General features: G+C 38.9%; 1 protein-coding gene and 1 long non-coding RNA gene across 2 annotated transcripts in view; both read left to right on the top strand.

Annotated features, from left to right (window-relative positions):
• Nucleotides 1-9388, top strand: part of LOC141783814 (uncharacterized) — a 69980-nt gene extending 60592 nt beyond the window's left edge. The window contains exon 2 of the long non-coding RNA XR_012597363.1: nucleotides 9082-9388. This is a non-coding gene — a long non-coding RNA (uncharacterized LOC141783814). The remainder of the gene's footprint in view (nucleotides 1-9081) is intronic.
• Nucleotides 9389-10375: 987 nt separating this feature from the next.
• On the top strand, nucleotides 10376-19982 carry LOC141783870 (programmed cell death protein 10). The gene is made up of 8 exons (XM_074661469.1): nucleotides 10376-10535; nucleotides 13003-13219; nucleotides 13532-13585; nucleotides 16076-16193; nucleotides 16378-16504; nucleotides 18136-18214; nucleotides 18314-18396; nucleotides 19116-19982. The coding sequence occupies exons 2-8, from the start codon at nucleotides 13130-13132 to the stop codon at nucleotides 19195-19197; spliced, it is 633 nt and encodes a 210-aa protein (XP_074517570.1). The 5' UTR covers nucleotides 10376-10535; nucleotides 13003-13129; the 3' UTR covers nucleotides 19198-19982.
• The last annotated feature ends 2228 nt before the right edge of the window (nucleotides 19983-22210 follow it).

Genomic DNA, 22210 nt, shown 5'->3' with positions numbered 1-22210 from the left:
ACGTAGGAGGAGTGTGATTGGTTCGGGTGATGGTAGAGAATGTCATTTTAAGCCAATCAGAAGCAGAGTAGGGCGGGCTCGTTTATGAACTGCGTGGCAGCAGCAGCAATGGCTAACTCCAGTTTTTTTTTTTTTTTTTAAATTACAGTATACATATTAACAGCAGAAGCATATCGAAAACATAAACAAAGACCTGTGTCAAACATAGAAGGACAACAGAAACGAAACAAAACCAACATAAAATTAAAAAAAACACAATAAAAATAAATAAATAAGTAGATAATAATAATAAAAAAGACCATGCGAGAGTATGACAATAATTTCACTTAAAAACACTAAAGATATTGCATACATTCATTGTTTTCATTGCTTTTTTTGTTTTGTGAGGAAGAAATTGTTGATAGGTATAATTCCATTTCTTTCATAAATGCAAAGAAATTAGGCTTTTTTTGGTAAATTTACACTTGTGAATGTGGAACTTCGCGAGAATTAAAATTAAATTAATAAGAAAAAATGCTGTCTTTGTCACTGTAATCATAGCAGCCAAATATAATATTTCTATAGTACAGTACAAAATCTGCGCACACACACTGTCACATGATATTGATCTCGCCCAGTTATGTTGGCTTTTTTTAAGTTTTCTTTCTTTATTTCTTTATTTCTTTTTCTTTATTTTATTTTTTTTTCTTCTTTCTTTAATTTCTTTTTCTCTCCATTTTTGTATCCATATTTCATTTTATTTTATTTTGTTATGAGGAAAAGGAAGAAAATAATTAATTAATAAATAAATAAAAAACTAAAAAAACTAAAAAACTCCTCAACTGGCCGGGCGTGGGCCATGATGCCTCAGCACCAAATGGGCTCCTCCTCCATCTCCTCCCTCCAATGATTTCCTATGGATAGAAAAGGGCATAAGCTCTGAGCTATCAACCAGGCTCACGAATTTACGAGCAATGGCTGGGTGTGTGGTGTGTTAATCAGGTTTCTTCTGGGAGGATGTGCAGATTTATTACATTCTTGTGAGTCATAGTCAAAACAAACTAAATAGATAAAGAGGATCAATAATAACAAAGTGGAGAGGTGTGTCTGTTTCTTGCCTTTTTCCCAGAAAGACTAAGGGTGCCTGTGAGGGCTTTTCTCAATCGCCATACAGTTCAATACAATAAAAGACTTTTACTGCTATATATTCAGCAGCTTAGTTTATTTAATGGTGCTGGTGTGATGTCCCATGTTTAGGATAGACCAGGGGTCAGCAACCTTTACAATCAAAAGAGCCATTCTAGGGAAAAACTAAAACTAAAAAATCTGTCTGGAGCCGCAAAACATTTGATCATTGTGATGAAGGTAACATAGTTTATAGTCTAAGTATATAGTATATAAGTCTAATGCAGTGAGGGCCCAAGTGCAAATGTACTACGGAGTATTAGGTCCACATTGAGAGGAAAAAACATCTGAGATTTCCAGAATAAAGTCATAATATTACGAGGAAGAAAGTCGTTATATTACGAGAATAAAGTCATAACTTTACGAGAAAAAAAGTCGTAATATTACGAGAATAAAGTCATAACTTAACAAAAAAAAAAATCTTTATATTACGAGAATAAAGTCATAAGTTAACGAGAAAAAAAGTCGTAATATTACGAGAATAAAGTCATAAGTTAATGAGAAAAAAAGTCGTAATATTACGAGAATAAAGTCATAACTTAACAAGAAAAAAAATCGTTATATTACGAGAATAAAGTCATAACTTAACGAGAAAAAAAGTCGTAATATTACGAGAATAAAGTCATAAGTCAACGAGAAAAAAAATCGTTATATTACGAGAATAAAGTCATAAGTTAACGAGAAAAAAAGTCGTAATATTACGAGAATAAAGTCATAACTTAACAAGAAAAAAAGTCGGAATATTACGAGAATAAAGTCATAAGTCAACGACAAAAAAAATCGTTATATTACGAGAATAAAGTCATAAGTTAACGAGAAAAAAGTCGTAATATTACGAGAATAAAGTCATAACTTAACGAGAAAAAAAGTCGTAATATTACGAGAATAAAGTCATAAGTTAATGAGAAAAAAAGTCGTAATATTACGAGAATAAAGTCATAAGTTAATGAGAAAAAAAGTCGTAATATTACGAGAATAAAGTCGTAATATTACGAGAATAAAGTCATAACTTTCCGAGAAAAAAAAGAAAATAGCCTGTAAAATTACTACTTTATAATATTACGACTTTTTTTCTCGTAAACCTATGACTTTATTCTGCCTCTGACTCGCTCGTATGAACCGACAGTACAGACGGGAATACTCTCACCTTCTTCCGTTTTGAAGTGTAAAGTTGTTTGTAAGTAAACTACGCTTAAATGAAGCCGGTCCCGGGGTGTCTTGTTAACCGTTTTAACCGGTGTTTCCCAGTCCTTTTCGTCTAAAATTGCTGGGTAGTGACTAACCCCTGTTCGTCCAACTCTTTAATACATCCACGACAACTGATTATCCTCCCTTTTTCGACGCGGACCAATCAGCGAAGGCCTGACCCGCCCTACTCTGCCTCTGATTGGCCATCACTCACTGCCTGCGTTGGTTTGATTGGTTGAGATTTAGGTAGGAGGAGTCTGATTGGTTCGGGTGACGGTAGAAGAATGTCATGCTAAGCCAATCAGAAGCAGAGCCCTACCCTGCTCTTATAGATTTGCTTAGCATGACATTCTTCTACCGTCACCCGTTCCTATTTTTAATTACATTTCCTGTTCCTATTTTTAATTACATTTGGATCAAATTAGCTGTAGCTATTTATTTTGCACTAATAAGAAGGGTAACAACCAATAATTTTATAATTTTATCATCCAAGGACATACTGTAGATTATCCACTCCTCTTTAAAAACAATATAATTTGTACAACATCAGTGCTTCCATAGCTTTTCAGTGCCTATTTATTGCGGAAATAACCTTGGACACCCATGTTGATATCAACCGCGTGGACCTCAATGACACACTGATTTATTAAATGTGCTTTTCTAGGATGACACCATATGTTCCCTGACTTTTACTAAATGAAAAACAGAGAAGATTACCTCCCCAGTATGCTTTTAGACATATTGCCTGAAGGTGTCATCCACCTGGAGCCTGAACTCCTCTGCACCATCAGGTGACACTAACCAGATAACTGAACTGACAGCGTGGAGGATGACCTCTTCATTCCTCAGAGCACAGACAATTTAGACCTTTGACCCCTTAACATGCGTAGAATGCAATAGAAGATATAGAGATAGGCATGGGGCAAGTTGGTGCAAAGAAACAACATCACTCACCCATCAACTGAAAGGAAAATGTCACAACTGCTCATTGTGACCTTAGTATTTCTGCTGACAGATGCAAAAGGAGCTGCATTTCATCAGGCATCTATCAGTTCAGCAGATTAGATTATAGCTGTTGTTTTAGGGCTGCAACTAACATTTTAATTTTCTATTAGGCTTTTGAGTTTTCTCAGCTGTTTTTGTACATCACACTTTACTTTAGCACAAAATGGCATCTTAAAATTGACTCCCCTCAAAACCCTAAACTTATATAAAAGTGTAGGTAGTGTAAAATAATGATTTAGTGATTCAATTTGGGTTCAACTATCTTGAATGTCAGAATTGGAAACTTTGGAAAAAAAAAAAAAAATCTGTCTGGAGCCGCAAAACATTTGAGCATTGTGATGAAGGGGACACAGTTTATAGTCTAAGTATATAGTATACAAGTCTAATGCAGTGAGGGCCAAAGTGCAAATGTATGACAGAGTATTAGGGCCACATTGAGGGAAAAAAAAATCAGAGCTTTCCAGAATAAAGTCATAATAATACGAGAAAAAAGTTGTAATATTACGAGAATAAAGTCATAACTTTACAAAAACAGGTCGTAATATTACAAGAATAAAGTCATAACTTTACGAGAAAAAAGGCATAACTTTACGAGAATAAAGTCGTAATACTATGAGAATAAAGTCAGAACTTTGAGAGAAAAAAAGTCGTAATATTACGAGAATAAAGTCATAACTTTATGAGAAAAAAATTAAATAACACGTAAAATTACTACTTTATAATATTATGACTTTATTCTCATAACACTTTGACTTTTTTTCTCGAAAACTTCTGACTTTATTCTCGAAATCTCAGATATAATTTTTTTTCTCAATGTGGCCCTAATACTATGTCGTACATTAGACCTACAACATTGATAAATAAAAATGAAAATGTAAACGAAAAACAGTTACTCATTTCCATTTTTATAAATCCACAGGGAGCCACTGGAGAGGAGCTAAAGAGCTGCATGTGGCTCCGGAGCCGCAGGTTGCAGACCCCTGCTCTAGTGTAATCAATTATTGAAACCAGTTTTGCATAATCCTCACCATAATTTTCTCAGATTAATTAATTCCCAGAGTAATTTTACATAATTCTGACAATAAAATATGAGATAAGAACATTAACAAACGTTTTACAAAAAGCAAGTTACCTTCTTATATCAACCAGATAAAACATGAGTATATTTTATTCAATGGACTGTTTTTACAGTTTGCACACTGGCAATATTTGCAATATCTGTTTATATCATGTTTATTTTTGTTTATAGCTTATTTTGTATATTGGTATAATTTAAATTTTTTATTTTTTTATTTTATTCTATTAAAGGGACTATTTGTAACTTTGTACGCGCATAAATGTAGCGGGTCGTCACACATGCGCGCTCGCATATGCGCGTTCGCGTGTAGCCGCTGTACCCTCCTCCTCTGCCTGCTCTCCTTCACTCAGACAGCTCAGCTCGCTCCACCTCTAGACGTGAACGCGCGCTCACACTACACACTGCAGAAGAGTTAGTTTAGCTCTGAGAATATCTAGTGAATGCACAGGGGACGTTTGTGCAGAAATAACTGCTGCAGCTCCTCCAGACCAACAGAGGTTTTCCGTGTCTTGTGAAGTGACAGAGCTCTACAGAGATTTACGTAGGCTTCTCGTTACCGACCGGGTGCCGGTGTCTCCTCTGCTCTCTCCGGCTGCGGGCGGAGAGAGCAGAGGAGACTCGCTTCAGAGCTCCGCTGCATCAGCCTGCACTTAGGCAGGAAAAGCCAACACTAGGATCAGATCTAAATCATGTTCATGGAGAGACCTTCGTCTGGTCAGCTAACATTACTGCCAAGCAGCTGAAATATAGAGTGATATTGTGGTTTTAGCTGACTTGTGTCGCCTCACTGTTTTGAGTGATGCTCGTTCAGGTATATTTAGAGCGAGCAAGCGCGAGCCCGACGCTGGCTTTCGTTGATTTCATGGCCACAGGTGTCGCTGTTAAGAAGCATTTCTGAAAGTTACAAATAGTCCCTTTAATCTATTATTTTTGTTATTATACTGGTACTTGCACCAACAAAACCAAAGCAAATTCCTATTCCTCTCTTATCCAGAAATTCCTATTCCTCTCTTATCCAGAAATCTGACCAAGATTGTTGGTGGAACAAATCCATGACAAACCAGGGGTCATTCCAGGACGCAGAGCTGTAGTCTTACACACTTCTCTGCGCTTCCATGAGCAGTTACCCACCCATAGCTTAACCCCAAACCTAACTGAGACTGTGTCTGCCCCACCTAAATTAATTAAATCAAAAGTAAACAGAAGAGGAGTTAAACATAATAATCTAATAAAATCTAACACTAGTACTGCAATAAAGCAACAAAACAGGAGAATTAAATGTGGACTCTTAAATATCAGATCTCTGTCATCTAAAGCTCTACTAGTAAATGATTTAATATCAGATAATCACATTGATTTATTTTGTCTTACCGAAACCTGGCTGTGTCAGGAAGAATATGTCAGCCTAAACGAATCCACTCCCCCGAGTCATATTAATACTCACATTCCTCGAGACACCGGCCGAGGAGGTGGAGTTGCAGCCATCTTCGACTCAAGCCTATTAATAAACCCTAAAACTAAACTAAATTATAACTCATTTGAAAGCCTTGTTCTTAGTCTTTCACACCCAACCTGGAAAGCACTACAGCCAATTTTATTTGTTATAGTGTACCGCGCTCCAGGCCCATATTCTGAATTTCTATCTGAATTCTCAGAGTTTCTATCAAGCTTAGTCCTGAAAACAGATAAAGTCATTATAGTAGGTGATTTTAATATTCATGTGGACGTTGATAATGATAGCCTCAGTACTGCGTTTATCTCTTTATTAGATTCAATTGGTTTCTCGCAGAACGTGCATAAACCCACTCACCGCTTTAACCACACCCTCGACCTTGTTATGTCATATGGCGTTGAAATTGAACATTTAATTGTTTTTCCACAGAACTCTCTTTTATCAGACCATTATTTAATCACTTTTGAATTCTTATTACTAGACTATACACCATTAGATAAAAGTGTGTACACTAGATGTCTATCCGATAGTGTTGTAGCTAAATTTAAGGAAGTGATTCCATCAGCATTAAATTCAATACCATGTCTCAATATAACAGAGGACTCGTATGTTAATTTTAGCCCTACCCAAATTGATCATCTTGTAGATAGTGCTACAGACTCACTGCGAGTCACACTTGATTCTGTTGCCCCTCTAAAAAAGAAGTTAGTAAAACAAAGGAAGTCAGCTCCATGGTATAACCCTCAAACACGCAAACTAAAGCAAGCATCGAGGAAACTGGAAAGGATATGGCGTTCCACCAAACAGGAAGAATCTCATTTAGTCTGGCAAGATAGTCTTAAAACATATAGGAAGGCTCTCTGTGATGCCAGAGCAGCCCATTACTCATCATTAATAGAGAAAAATAAGAACAACCCCAGGTTTCTATTCAGCACTGTAGCCAGGCTGACAGAAAGTCACAGCTCTATTGAGCCATGTATTCCTACAACCCTCAGTAGTAGTGACTTCATGAGTTTCTTTAATGATAAAATCATAACTATTAGAGACAAAATTAATCACCTCCTACCGTCAACTGGTACCAATTTATCCTCAAACTTAGGAACCTTAGAAACAGCTGTACAACCTGATATATATTTAGACTGCTTTTCTCCTATCGATCTCCACAAATTAACCTCACTGATCTCCTCATCTAAATCATCTACCTGTCTCCTAGACCCTATTCCAACTAGACTGCTAAAAGAAGTTTTACCTCTAGTTAGCACCTCTTTACTGGATATGATCAATGTGTCTTTACTAACAGGCTATGTACCACAGTCCTTTAAAGTAGCTGTAATTAAACCTCTTCTTAAAAAGCCCACTCTTGATCCAGAGGTCCTAGCCAACTATAGACCTATATCTAACCTTCCCTTTACCTCCAAAATACTCGAGAAAGTAGTTGCCAGTCAGCTGTGTGACTTTCTACAGAACAATCATTTATTCGAAGATTATCAGTCAGGATTTAGAGTGCACCATAGCACAGAGACAGCACTAATGAAAATTACAAATGACCTTCTAATGGCATCGGACAAAGGACTTGTCTCTGTACTTGTCTTGCTAGATCTCAGTGCTGCTTTCGACACCATTGACCATGACATCCTATTACAAAGACTGGAACATTTAATTGGCATTAAAGGAACTGCACTAAGTTGGTTTAAGTCCTATTTATCAGATCGATCTCAGTTTGTACATGTCAACGATGAGTCCTCCATGTGTGCCAAAGTTAGTCACGGAGTTCCACAGGGTTCTGTACTTGGACCAATTCTATTTACCTTATATATGCTTCCCTTAGGCAATGTTATTAGAAAACACTCCATAAACTTTCATTGTTATGCAGATGATACCCAATTATATCTATCAATCAAGCCAGACGAAACAAACCAGTTAACTAAACTTCAAGCATGCCTTAAGGACATAAAAACCTGGATGACCTGCAATTTCCTGATGTTAAACTCAGACAAAACTGAAGTTATTGTACTTGGCCCTGAGCACCTCCGAAACAAATTATCTAATGATATAGTTACTTTAGATGGCATTGCCCTGGCCTCCAGCACCACCGTAAGGAATCTGGGAGTTGTCTTCGACCAGGATATGTCCTTTAACTCTCACATAAAACAAACCTCACGGACTGCCTTCTTTCATCTACGTAACATTGCGAAGATCAGGCACATCCTGTGTCAAAATGATGCAGAAAAATTAGTCCATGCATTTGTTACCTCTAGACTCGATTACTGCAATTCCTTATTATCAGGCTGCTCCAATAAGTCTCTTAAGACTCTCCAGTTGATCCAGAATGCTGCAGCACGTGTACTGACTAGAACTAGAAAAAGAGATCATATTACGCCTGTATTAGCTTCTCTGCACTGGCTGCCTGTAAAATCCAGAATAGATTTTAAAATCGTCCTCCTCACCTACAAAGCGCTAAACGGTCAGGCCCCATCATATCTTAAAGAGCTCATAGTACCCTACTACCCCACTAGAGCACTGCGCTCACAGAATGCAGGGTTACTTGAGGTTCCTAGAGTCTCCAAAAGTAGAATGGGAGCCAGAGCCTTCAGCTATCAAGCTCCTCTTCTCTGGAACCAGCTCCCAGTTTCAGTCCGGGAGGCAGACACCGTCTCTACATTTAAGAGTAGGCTAAAGACTTTCCTCTTTGATAATGCTTATACTTAAGCTGCTATAGGCATAGACTGCCGGGGGACTTCCTATGACACACTGTCATAAGGAACTTCCTATGACACACTGAGCTCCCCTCTCCTTATGTATATACTCATGTCCCATGTCCATGTTGTTACTAACTTCATTCCTTCCCGGGAGTCCTTGTGCCTCCTTGTCTCGCAGCTAACCGTGGAGCGGGGTCACACCTGGAGTGAGGTCATACCTGGAGCGGGATCACACCGGGAGCGAGGTTATACCTGGAGCATGGGCACACTTGGAGCAGGGTTTCACCTGGATCTTGGTGGTCTCCGGTATTGTGGCTGCATCTGCTGCCGCGTCGGTGCCTGCTTGACACCAACTGCTACCATCCCTAATTAACTACGTCTGTACGAGGGACTACCAATGCTAACGAGGGATTTCAAACACCTAGTGACAATGTGGCAGCCTGGAGAATAACACTTCTCAATCACTGCCAAAGACATCAAGAGCCCCCAGCAAGCATGCTGATGCTGCAGGAACCAACGCACGGGCATCGATCGCAGGGACGTCCCACACCAACACACATGGACATACTGAGGACAGATGCTGGACAGTGCTGGCTTTCCGATAGTTGTATTATCACTCTTTCCATCCACCACTATTGGTTTTGTGTTATCAGCCCTACTTGTATTAGCTATTACAGCTGCTAGACTGCTATTGTGGCTGCTTCTCTCTCTCTCTCTCTCTCTCTCTCTCTCTCTCTCTCTCTCTCTCTCTCTCTCTCTCTCTCTCTCTCTCTCTCTCTCTCTCTCTCTCTCTCTCTCTCTCTCACTCTATCTATCTATCCCCCCAGCCGGTCTCGGCAGATGGCCGCCCGCCCTGCGCCCGGTTCTGCTCCAGGTTTCTTCCCAGTAATCGGGGAGTTTTTCCTGGCCACAGTGCGCTTGGTGGATCCTGTTGGGTCTCTAAACTATGGTGTACGGTCATAGACCTGCTCTATATATAAAGCGTCTTGAGATAACTTCTGTTGTGATTTGACGCTATACAAAAATAAATTGATTTGATTTGATTTGATTTATTGTATACCTCTTACACCTGGCAATAAACACCATTCTGATTCTGATTCTGATTCTGATTCTGATTCTGATTCTGATTCTGATTCTGATTAGACTTCAACTATGTTATATGACGTCACATTCTCTATATCCGTCCCGCCCCTCTGATTGGACGACGTGTGTTGACGTAGCAGCGGGTCCGGAAGATGTCGCTCAGGCCAGTCCTGAAAAACTTCCGCCTTTAACTTGTAAAGAAAACATTTATACTGACACTGCAGAAGAAACTGTATTTGATGAGGATTGGTCACGTCATAGCCAGTACCGACACTTCATCAAGTCAGAATCAGCGCCACACTGATACAGTGGATCACATCAGTGCATTCCCACTAATAACCAAATATAAAAGAACCTCATTAAAATATATTTTACAACCTAAATATTCAATGTCTTACCATATAGATTAAAAAACACCGGCAATATTTGCAATATCTGTTTATATCATGTTTATTTTTGTTTATAGCTTATTTTGTATATTGGTATAATTTAAATTTTTTTATTCTTATTTTATTCTATTAATCTATTATTTTTGTTATTATACTGGTACTTGCACCAACAAAACCAAAGCAAATTCCTATTGTATACCTCTTATACCTGGCAATAAACACGATTCTGATTCTGATTCTGATTCTGATTCTGATTCTGATTCTGATTAGACTTCAACAATGTTACATGACGTCACATTCTCTATATACGTCCCGCCCCTCTGATTGGACGACGTGTGTTGACGTAGCAACGGGTCCGGAAGATGTCGCTCAGGCCAGTCCTGAAAAACTTCCGCCTTTAACTTGTAAAGAAAACATAGCAGCTAAAAGAACAACCGACGGCGTAAACCAACACATTTAAGAAGTCAGACATACAGGTAGATACAAGTGCACATTTGACTCGCACTATACCGACGTACACACACGTCCACGTGCAGTTTGTTGAAGTATAAATGTACTGTAAGTAGCATGTAAGATAGCTAGGCTGCTAACTGCTAGCAGCTCGCTAGCATGGATTTCTTCGGCCATAGGCCTCAAATGTGTGTCTTTACGGCTAGATCGAGACAAATTGGTGACTTTACTTAGTCAATCATCGTTCTGACAATTGATTTTAATAATCAGCTGCTTTAAATAAAACCAGAAACCTCAGTTAACTAGCTACTTTGTTAGCTACGTCTAGTTAGCCTGCTAGTCAGTTTAGCCTGCCATCGAGTCAGACACACAATAATCTCACTATATGTCTTATTGGACTGGTTATGACTGGCACAAGTAGTCAGTAAAGTTAGATAAACACCCAGAAGCTTACTGTTTAGTTAGGGTTAGCTAAAGGCTAAACACTGAGCTGCACTGCCAAACATTTCCCTCTCTCAGTAATGTGTTATTGATGTTTAATTTGGACTTTAAAAAGGTAAAGTAGATATAATAGATAGAAAGGTGGACTTGCTTTTAATGTCTGCTCCTTGTTTCCTTAATATTTACATTATTTAAGTTGCTGTTTGGTCACATTGTAACTTGCTGTCACCAGTCAGGTAACACATTACTGTGCCACTCCAATAATCTTACTATATATCTTATTGGACTGGTCATGAATAGTCAGTAAAGCTAGATAAACACCCAAAAGCTTACTATTTAGTTAAATAAAACTGAGCTGCACTGCCAAACATTTCTCTCTCTCAGTAATGTGTTATTAATTTGGACTTTAAACAATAGATAGAAAGGTGGACTTGCTTGTAATTGCTGCTCCTTGTTTCCTTAATATTTACATTATTTAAGTTGCTGTTTGGTCACATTGGCCTGGCTGTCACCAGTCAGGTAACACATTACTGTGCCACTCCCCTAAAGTTACCTCATCCTGCTGGTTAGTGAAATACCTAGAAGAGTTTATTCTACTTTAGATATACAATATGTTGGTTGATATCAGTATCACTGAATATGTTGGCTGCTAAGTAACAAGAAATTACAGTAGAAAAATGCTATAATGTATTTGAGGTAATACAGATCCAGTGTCATGGTTTGTCCAACAGAGAGTTGTCATGTTTAGAACTGTATAACATCCTGCTCAGTAAATACAGATCCAACTTATTTTTTGTCCCAATATTAGGGATGCACCAAACCAGCTTTTTCGGTCCCTTACTGTTTAATTTGGACTGTAAAAATAGATAGAAAGGTGGACTTGCTTGTAATGGCTGCTCCTTGTTTACTTCATATTGACATTACTACACATTTAAGTTGCTGTTTGGTCACGTTGGCCTTGCTGTCAACAGTCAGGTAACACATTACTGTGCCACTCCCCTAAAACCAACCATCAAGTTACCTCATCCTGCTGGTTAGTGAGATACCTAGTAGAGTTTATTCTACTTTAGATATACAGTGTTGGTTGATATCAGTATCACTGAATATGTTGGCTGCTAAGTAACAAGAAATTACAGTAGAAAAAATGCTATAATGTATTTGAGGTAATACAGATTCAGTGTCATGGTTTGTCCAACAGAGAGTTGTTATGTTTAGAACTGTAGAACATCCTGCTCAGTAAATACAGATCCAACTTTTTTTTTTGTCCCAATATTAGGGATGCACCAAACAGTCTTTTTCAGTCCCGATAGTGATACCTGGGCTTTGGGTATGTACCGATACCGAGTACCGATCCGATACCAATATTTAATTAATGAGCTGTATGCCTCACTGTGTGGAAGTGACTGGGATCATTCTTATATATGTAAGGCAACATCAGGCTTGACTTTAACATTACTTTCCTAACTTTGTAAAACAAAATGTGACCAATAAATACATTGATATAAATGTAATATGTTCTTTATTATTAAAAGAATAAATTGTACACCAGCAACGTGGTAAAAAAAAATTGATCAAAGCGTAAACAGGAATTCAAATTCCAGCGTTTAATGTATATAGCATATAAACATAAAATGGAATTAAATAGATCGGCCCCGTTGTCGCCGATATCCGATGCAGCTATTTGAACAGGTAGCGGCCCGTTATCCGATCCAATATCGGTATCGATGCAGCTTTCCCAAAATGAAAATCTTAATACCTCACTGCGAGGAAGTCATTGGAATCTTTTTTTTGTACTGACACTGCAGAAGAAACTGTATTTGATGAGGATTGGTCACGTCATAGCCAGTACCGAAACTTCATCAAGTCAGGATCAGCGCCACACTGATACAGTGGATCACATCAGTGCATTCCCACTAATAACCAAATATAAAAGAACCTCATTAAAATATATTTTACAACCTAAATACTCAATGTCTTACCATATAGATTAAAAAAAAATCTATTAAGGACATTGTCAAATCAAACTGTTTTCTTTCCATTTCTTTTCTCCAGACTCTTGTCACTCTGGAGCTTGTGTGGTTTTCAGAGTGTGTGAGTGGGTGAGTGTATGTGTGTGTGAGTGTGTGTGAGCTGCAGTTTCCTCCTCACCGTTTCACCAAGAGCTGCTCCTCCCTGGAGGATGACAATGGAGGAGATGAAGAATGAAGCGGAGACAAACTCCATGGTATCCATGACGCTGTACGCCGTGATGTACCCAGTTTTCAACGAGGTAAAACATCTAATGTCACCTTTTATAGTAAATTATATTATTTAATTTTACTTCAAATTAAATGTATTTTTCTGACAACTAAAAGTGCAACTTGACTATAAATGCTGGAACACACACTGTATAATGTTACAGTGGTATTTCTAAATGATCTCCTCAAAGGATAGAAATTTGGTTGCAGAACTGGAAAATCCAAAATGTGATGACAATATCCATAACATTTTCAAAGAAAAAGTTCCAGTCAGATGCTAGTGACACAGCAACATGTTCGTAGGGCTGTGATAATGTGTGTTTTCTCTTTTTCTTCTTCATCAGCTGGAGAGGATCAACCTATCAGCAGCTCAGACGCTCAGAGCAGCCTTCATAAAGGTACGATTATAGCATGGATCAGATGACCTGAGACATAAAGGCACAGGAAAAACACATGAATCTGATGCTCTTAACAATATCCTGCCAAAGATTCAATTCTTCCTCAGGGACACAGGCAGGAATATGTATACACATTGTCTGTGACTGTTGTCCAAACTGTAACCATACAGTTTCAGGATGACGTAACAATAGGGACACTCCATGTGTTACTTGATGCAAATTGAAAGTTTATGAAAATGAATCAAAACAGTGTCACATAGCGCTGCAACAACTGAAGTAAAACAACCCAACAAACAATAGCTGCATTCTTCCTGCGTATTGTTGAAGTCGTCAGTGTTTGCGGTTTAGTTGTACTGCTACGTTCAAGGAAAAAGTACAGTTTATTACATCTGGGGATCTATTTCCATTAGGGATGCACCGATTGCAAAATTATGGGCCGATACAGATATTTAAAATAAAATTGACCGATAGACGATACCGATGTTTTGTTGTTGTTTATTTTGTTGTCATTTATGCCCCTTTTGGTGCCAGGGAAACAAAGACATCTTCATTATAATAACAGTCTTCACTCTTACAGCAACTCACACCTTCATTCATATCTTGAATGAGCACAAATTAAATCGTATACATTTATGAAACAAGCTTTAAAATCTTTTACATGAAAAATCTTCAAAAGCCCCTTTAGCTTGTATACAACTACCTACTCAGTGAGAGGAATTTATTACCTAGCCCAACAAAAAACATTTTGTGAAACATAAATTAAATATATTTAAATCAGCAGCTAACAACACAACATTTAGCTGGCACAAAATGGATGCAGCACAACATAAGAACATCGGCCACTGCCATCGGTGAATGTCATCTTATTTGCCGATAGGCCGATTGCAGTCAACGAGGCGAAAATCGGCTGATATCGATGTTCGGCTGAAAAATTGGTACATTCCAAATTTCCACAGCTCCAGACTCTGATTTATAAAAAAAATAAATAATAATAATTTGTTGAATATATTGAATTAAGACATTTCACTGCACGGTGGTGCAGTGGTTAGCACTGGCGCCTCACAGCTAGAGGGTCGCAGGTTCAAATCCAGCTTGGGGCCCTTCTGTGTGGAGTTTGCATGTTCTCCCCGTGTTAGCGTGGGTTTTCTCCGGGTACTCCGGTTTCCTCCCACAGTCCAAAGACATGCAGGTTAGGTTAATTGTTGACTATAAATTGCCCGTAGGTGTGAATGTGAGTGTGAATGGCTGTCTTTCTCTATGTGTCAGCCCTGTGACTGGCGACCTGTCCAGGGTGTACCCCGCCTTCGCCCAATGTCGGCTGGGATCGGCTCCAGCCCCCTAACGGGATAAGCGGTTGCAGATGGATGGATGGATGGATGGATGGATGGATGGATGGATGGATGGAGGACATTTCACATTAGTCAACATATCAGCAATACGCATCGATGTAAATATGCCGGAATTGGCACAATTGCTAAATTTCAGACACTTACAAAAACATGGCCCAATTAAAACTTTAAAACGAGACAAACATCTGTGAAAGCTTGGTAACGATCAATGTTTAAAATTTTATACTTACTGATGATATTGCAATAATGTAAATGAAAATGATTCTATCTGATATTATAACGTTTTATTCATCAAAGTAAGCTTTTGGTACAATTGGACATTGCTAAAAATGGCTGATTACAGAGAGGGTATGTATGGTGTGGACATTGTCCTTTTTCTTGCAGAGTTAAAGGGGACATATGTGAAGCAGAATGTACATTTCACTGCAACTCAAGTATTCAAGGACATTTGAAATGAATAATGTATGAATGAAGCCCTATATTTTGATTAGTTTTTCAATCTTACCTTTGTTATTAGTAATGTAGAGACTATTAGGTTCAGTCGATATGGTGTTCGTTATGCCCGAGCACATCCATTTACATGATTGATATTCAAATACTCCTCTGCTATCAATATAACATCAGAGGTGCTGCTGTTCATTCTGGTGTTGTGATACCCGATCGTAGTCGTCAGATGAGACTTTCTTAACGCCTTGATCCTCTTTTTTTCCCCCCATCTATACTGTGATTGCACTGGAATACTAAATGCACCGTGGCCAATAGATTACCTCTGTGTGTTCACGGCGTTCACAGATAAAATATTAATGAAGGAGGAGCAGCTTTGTCGTTATCCAAACCAAAGGGAGACGTGATCACCTTACAGCTGTTTTACTATCACATTTGTGGGTCTTTTGTTCACTTGTCTCACTGATTGGTGTCTCTGCTGCTCCCGCTGCTTCCTGGCTGGTGTAACTCAAGGTTGAATTATTCAGGAGGAGAGCTTCTGTGCATTCGTCTGAACTGCTCACAGCGGACGTCTGACATTCAATAAAGTTCTGGCTTTGTTCTCTGCAGCTCGAAGACGAACTGTATCTTATTTTTCCTCATGTACGAGTTGCTTTCTTCTCTTCCTCACCCTGCTTGCCTTATTCTCTTCTGTCAGGCGGAGAGGGAGAACCCTGGCCTGACTCAGGACATCATAATGAAGATCTTGGAGAAGAAGAACGTCCAAATCAACTTCACCGAATCCCTACTGCGCATGGCAGCCGATGATGTGGAAGGTGAGCATGTGAGAGAGAGGTGGAAAATGGTCTTTTGTGACTCTGAGATCTGGGTTTGTAGGTGATGCTTGTTCTGCTCCGTCCTGACTTCACCAGCTTGTTTGTTTTGTGTATCTGTCCCTCTTATATAAATCATTGAGTCTCTGGGAATGTGCTGAAAGCCCTTCTTTTTTTTTATCTGCAGAGTTCATGATTGACCGGCCCGAGCAGGAGTTCCAGGACCTAAACGAGAAGGCCAGAGCTCTGAAACACATCCTCAGCAAAATCCCTGATGAGATCAATGACAGAGTACGCTTCCTACAGACTATCAAGTGAGAGCGAGCGCACACATGTACACACACCACGCTGTTTCTAAACACAAGTGTACACTGTCTTTAGAAAGAAGAAATACAGCAATTTACACATCGCCAAACAAATGACAGTGATTTACAAATAAATGCCGATCTGTCCCATAGGGTGCAGTTCAATTCAAACAACTTTATTAATCCCTCTAGGGGCAATTGGTTTGGAGCAGCTTGTACATAAAAACATAGATAAAACATAGTGACACACAACAACAAAAACAATATATGTAAGCTAAAAAAATATAAAACGGGACCCAAAACGATAACTGATACAAATGAGACTAACTAACAAATAAACTGACTGAATAAGAACAGAAGGATCAGTCTAATAAAGGATAAAAGGATCTGTGATGGTAAAAGGATAAAAGTCCATAAGAAATATAAGATCTAAGGAGCATTCAATAATCTCATTGCAGAGGGGATAAACGATCTAGAATAGCGGTTAGTTTCAGTGCTCAGGCCTTCAATAACTTTAAAGGTCCCATATTGTAAAAAGTAGAGATGTTCTGATACCGATACGAATATTAGAAATGTGTCCAATACTGCCCAAAATTCGGGATCGGTGAGTACGCCAGTTTATGCACCGATCCGATAACATCATTTATTAACTCAGAAAAAAATCAACTTGTTTAACCGGATATCAATTCCTCTTCGCCGCTCCAAAACAGTAGCCTTCACTGTGCTGTTGCCCACTGGCAACTACTGAAGAACAACTGATTGCAGGTAGTTTAGAGAGTGTACCGGTAATGGTAGTGGAGAGTAAAACGGCGATATGTTCAGTATGTAAGGCTTCTGTTTCGAGGGGTGGCACTAGTGTTGCCAATTTCAACACCAGCAATCTTATAAATGGTTTGAAGACGCATCACGTGAAAGAGCACGACGACTTCACCAAGGCAAAGTGGGGGGGGGGAATAGACGAACCGCGGCAGCAAACGTTTGAAACTGCATCCCAACGATGAGATAAATTCCTCAAAGATAGCCCAAAAAGCGACGAAGATATTATATTTATCATGTTGGTATGGGATCGGTACTCGGTATCTGCCAGTTCAGGTGTCGGAATCGGTATTGGGAAGGAAAAAATGGAAATCGGAACATATCTAGTAAAAAGTGAGATCTTCATGTCTTTTTTAAAAAAAAATATAAAGCAGGTTTAAGTTTTACATAAATACTGTGAAAGTATCGAAACACTCAATCCACAAAGAACAAGCCGTCAGGATTTCTGTAATTTTGTGATGTCACAAATCTACAATATGTAGACCATTTCACAGTTGGATCCAAGCTGTTGCCTTGCAACACAATTCAATTTCACTTCCTCTGAAATGTGCTAAAACGGAGCAGATTTCAACAGAGGGTAAATACAAGCATATTCAGGCAGACAGTATGAGGAAAATAAAGTGTTTTTTGAACATTACAGCATGTAAACATGTTCTAGGAGAAACATAAAATACAAGTATGCATCTGAAAATGAGCATGGTATGGGACCTTTAACCTCCATAGATTATGTTGCATTATAAACACAGACATTATTGCTGAGACTGACTGTTAAACCTCTTGGTTGTATTTGTCCTCATTGTGTGTTGCTGTTGGTTTTCCTACAGAGACATAGCCAGCGCCATAAAAGAGCTCCTGGACACAGTCAACAATGTCATTAAGAAATATCAGTACCAGAATCGCAGAGTGAGTAACAAGGACACAAAAACAGATCTGTGTAAGCTTCTCACTTTCCTCTTGTTTCTTTATTATGATATCTGTGTGTTTATTTTATTTTAATTTAAGGCTCTGGAGCACCAGAAAAAGGAGTTTGTGAAATACTCCAAAAGTTTCAGCGACACCCTCAAAACATACTTCAAAGACGGAAAGTAAGTGTGACCATAACGCCCCATATGTGAATGTTAGAAGGAGAGAATGCACGGACACGCAGCTGTTGAATGTTTTTCAATTGGTTTATTAATGCTGACATTTCCAGTCAGTTGATTTGATTACTAATCCAAGTTATTTTTTAACAGAAAGTTAATGTTTGCCTGGCAACCTCACATTGACATTGACACAACCAGAAAGTAACTGCCAATTTGAATTGATCAAACAAATGTGATGATAACAAACTTCACAGTTGCTGGTTTAACTTTGTTTCCTTGTTTCCAGTCTATGTGCTAAGCTAAGCTAAGCTCACCCACTGCTGGTGGCAGCTTTATTTAGCAAACAAACATTAAGAGAGGAGAGTGGCATCAATATTCTCTTCTAACTTTTCTCCATAACAAAGCAAATGTCCCAAACTGTTGAACTATTCCTAAACGTTTTCTGGTTACACATTCTCATACATGAGGATATGCTTAACTGTTAGTGTAGTGTAAAGGTCCTCATGCTTATCTACACTGTATCCTCCTCCATTGTATCAAGAACCACAGAGGGAGAGATTGTCAGCAGTGACTCAGCTGGTCATTTGTTAACTAAATCGTCTGTGTAACTTTGAATATGTGTTTAGTTTCCTCTTTAATAGATTACTATTTGTTTAAATAGCACCAACAACGAGCTCCTCCGGTCAATTTTTTCCTCAAGTTGTGACTTCCTGTTTTCCCAGGGCAATAAACGTCTTCATCAGTGCAAACCGGCTCATCCACCAAACCAACCTCATACTGCAGACCTTCAAAACCGTGGCCTAGCCCCCCCCCCTCAGAGACCACAGAGGTCCCCCGGTGTCCCTGTGGGGGAGCGACTGCTACGATGGTGGAAGCTTGAAGAGCGCCTGACCCATATATGTAAATTAGAAAGAGTTGATTTTAGGGTTGGGGGGTCGATTCCATTGGAGTCGATATTCTAGATTCCAGTTCACGAGACTGAAAAGTGCCATTTTGTTTTTTCAATGAGGATTTTCCAGTCTTGAAACGGAACTGAATGAGCCCAAAAAGTCTTGGTTGATTGATTTTATTTGGACAGTTTTAATTTATAACCCTGGTCTTGTTGGGGAGTAGGTGAGGCGAGGCGTTTATTAAAGACTAATTGCCATTTTTTCTAATATATTCATGTTGATCATTTTACTTTTAGCTTTTCAAATCGTGGCTACACATCTCAGACCGCATTCAGTAGGGGCGCGTCTCCGTCGTTTATACTGGTTTTCTCTTCTCGGCTCCCATTTCGTGTCATTTTTTTTTTTGCCATGGTGTGTACGCGCAGGATCTAGCTGCGGGGAGAGGAGAGGAAGCGGTGTTGGACATTTAAGAGGCAGACTCCCCATTTTTTTTTTGTTTCTCTTTTATTATCAGAAGACAGAAAGCCAAATGACTTCCAGCACAGTGTGCGCCTTACCAAGTCCTGTAACATTCCCTCCTCTCAGTGTAATGAAGTGGAGCCAGTCCCTGCTGTTACGGGGATGTAGAGAGAGAAATGAAAAGTTCTGTATTTAAACTGATATCTGGTTGCAAATGTTCAATAAATAGTTTCCAAATGATGATGCTTTTTTAAATGTGTCCGAGTCCAATATGTGTGGGGTGACACACAGGATATGTTTTATCCAAATTGTAAGGATTTTTTTTTTTTTTTTTTTTTGGGAAAGATCTGATCAAAACAAGCTTTACATGTATAACTTTTTTCAGAGGTTATTAATTTTTTTAATAAAGTAGTATTAATTTTTCAGAAAGTCTGATGCAGAGCTCTGTGACTGGATGTAACTGAAATACATGAGTACTGTTATCTCCAAGGTCACTCGCTTGCCCATGATTTGATGAGCACGCACATCCTCACCAGCAGATGCTTCCTAACTGTACCAGGTCATTTCCTTCATACTGCTCTCGTCAGCTGAAAGATTGCTGTTTAGTTCCTCGGGGCAGTGGGACAATAACATTTCCAGCGTTGCCTGGAAACAAGACAGAAATGCTCCAGAATAGCTTCGTCAAAGGACACCCCCCTTTTCCTCCTGCTGCTGCTGCTGCTGCTGTCTGGTCGTTGGACTGTAAAAACTATTTTTTTCCTTTTGTGAGGAAATGGTGAGTTTAAATAGAGAAAGGAAGTATTTAGATCCTTTACTTAAAGGAACAGTGTGTAACATTTCGGAAGATCTATTAGCAGAAATGGAATATAATATTCATAACTATGTTTTCATTAGTTTATAATCACCTGAAACTGAGAATCGTTGTGTTTCCGTTGGCTTAGAATGAGACCTTCATATCTACATAGGCGTTACCATGGTTTTGCACTCAGCGGGTCACGTTACCACAGTATTGGAAAGGGAGGAGTGAACGGAAGGGTACTTGGGTGGTTGCAATCTGCAACCACACCATAAGATGTCATAGGCACAGTTTGACCTGGAAGTATCTAAGTAGCAGCCATCATAACAGCTGTTCGAATCCTCTAAATGCTAAGGAAAGGTGCTTCAATGCTTCCTGTATTATCTCCTCTAACATAGGATACACTGGTCCATCCTTTATGAAAGGAAAGGAGACAATACCGCCCCATAATTCCTTGCGGCCGCAATTTTAAGTGACGCACCATTCTGCCGTTCATGAAAACAAACGAAATGCTTATCTTGCATATTATTTTAGCCTATAGTGTAAGTGCAGTCAGATTCTCTTAACACCACGGTTGTCTTTTCCTAAGTCCTTATTAATTCTCCTTCACATCTTTCCTTGACCTAATGACGTTTTCCATCGAGGTCAAGGAAAAGTGGTTAGGAAGTGACATTAGGACGTAATTTTTTGACTTTTCAACCACAGCCATTATCCTTACGACACCTCATCATTTCACAATAAAAACCTAAATAAGGATGCAGCAGGCTAGAGGAAGCTCACCAGGAGATCACCTCAAAGTTTACATAGACTACCGTTGGCTGTATTGTCATTTTCAGTAAATATCACAGTATAAAACCTGTGTTTTCTGTTTAAAAAACACAAACGTCGAATGATAGAAAGGACTGCTCACCCATCTTCTAAGTGGTTACGTCTTCGGGCTAATCTTGACCGCACAGCTGTTTACATGGCGTAACAGAAGTGCATATTCAACGGTGTGTGGTCAGAGTGTCTGATGTTATTAGGCTATAAGTAAATAAAATCCCACAAATCGATCTTCTTATGTTGTTGGTTTCTTTTTCTGTCAATATGAAAACACAACAAGGTCGATATGATCCATCATTACAATAAGTTATTAGTTCTGTGCTATTATAAAAAATATATATGCATTTCTAGGGAGTTCAATGAGCCCCCTGAACCAACGCAAACTGCGTTCTAGATGCCACCAAATCCTACAGACTGTAGCTTTAACTAAAACAGTTACTGTTGCAACTGTTACACACTTGTTACGTTATAGTAAAAGTGTCTAAGTAGGCATCTATAACTCCTGCGATAGAAATGATAACATTTGCAACCCTATATGGTCCTCAAGCCATCTGATACAACTCCCATCCTGATCCTGCAAAACTGGTTAACCATAGGCCACCACTTCCTGTAAACATTTCAGACACTAGTACACAGTATTTGCAGTGATGTGACTTTTATCCAGCTTTCACACGGGCTCCTCTATTTCTGCCTGGTGTCAAATGATACAGAAGTGAGAAAACAGTTTCCTCTTTCATTGTTTGATCCAATCTGCACAGTCACTGTTGCGCGGTTGAGTTTAATGGCTCTTTAATGGAAGAAAAAGGAGGCTGAACAGTTGTACGTCACAGGAAAATCACTTATTTGTGTT

This window comes from Sebastes fasciatus, chromosome 15 (assembly GCF_043250625.1).
Source record: "Sebastes fasciatus isolate fSebFas1 chromosome 15, fSebFas1.pri, whole genome shotgun sequence".
Lineage (NCBI taxonomy): Eukaryota > Metazoa > Chordata > Actinopteri > Perciformes > Sebastidae > Sebastes > Sebastes fasciatus.
This window is presented reverse-complemented; position numbering and strand designations above follow the sequence as displayed.

Bases quoted from the DNA above. Each gene is read 5' to 3' on its own strand.
- LOC141783870 (XM_074661469.1), top strand. From the start codon at position 13,130: ATGACAATGGAGGAGATGAAGAATGAAGCGGAGACAAACTCCATGGTA. The intron at 13,220-13,531 runs GTAAAACATCTA...CTTCTTCATCAG, and splicing joins TGTACCCAGTTTTCAACGAG to CTGGAGAGGATCAACCTATC. The intron at 18,397-19,115 runs GTAAGTGTGACC...CTGTTTTCCCAG, and splicing joins ACATACTTCAAAGACGGAAA to GGCAATAAACGTCTTCATCA.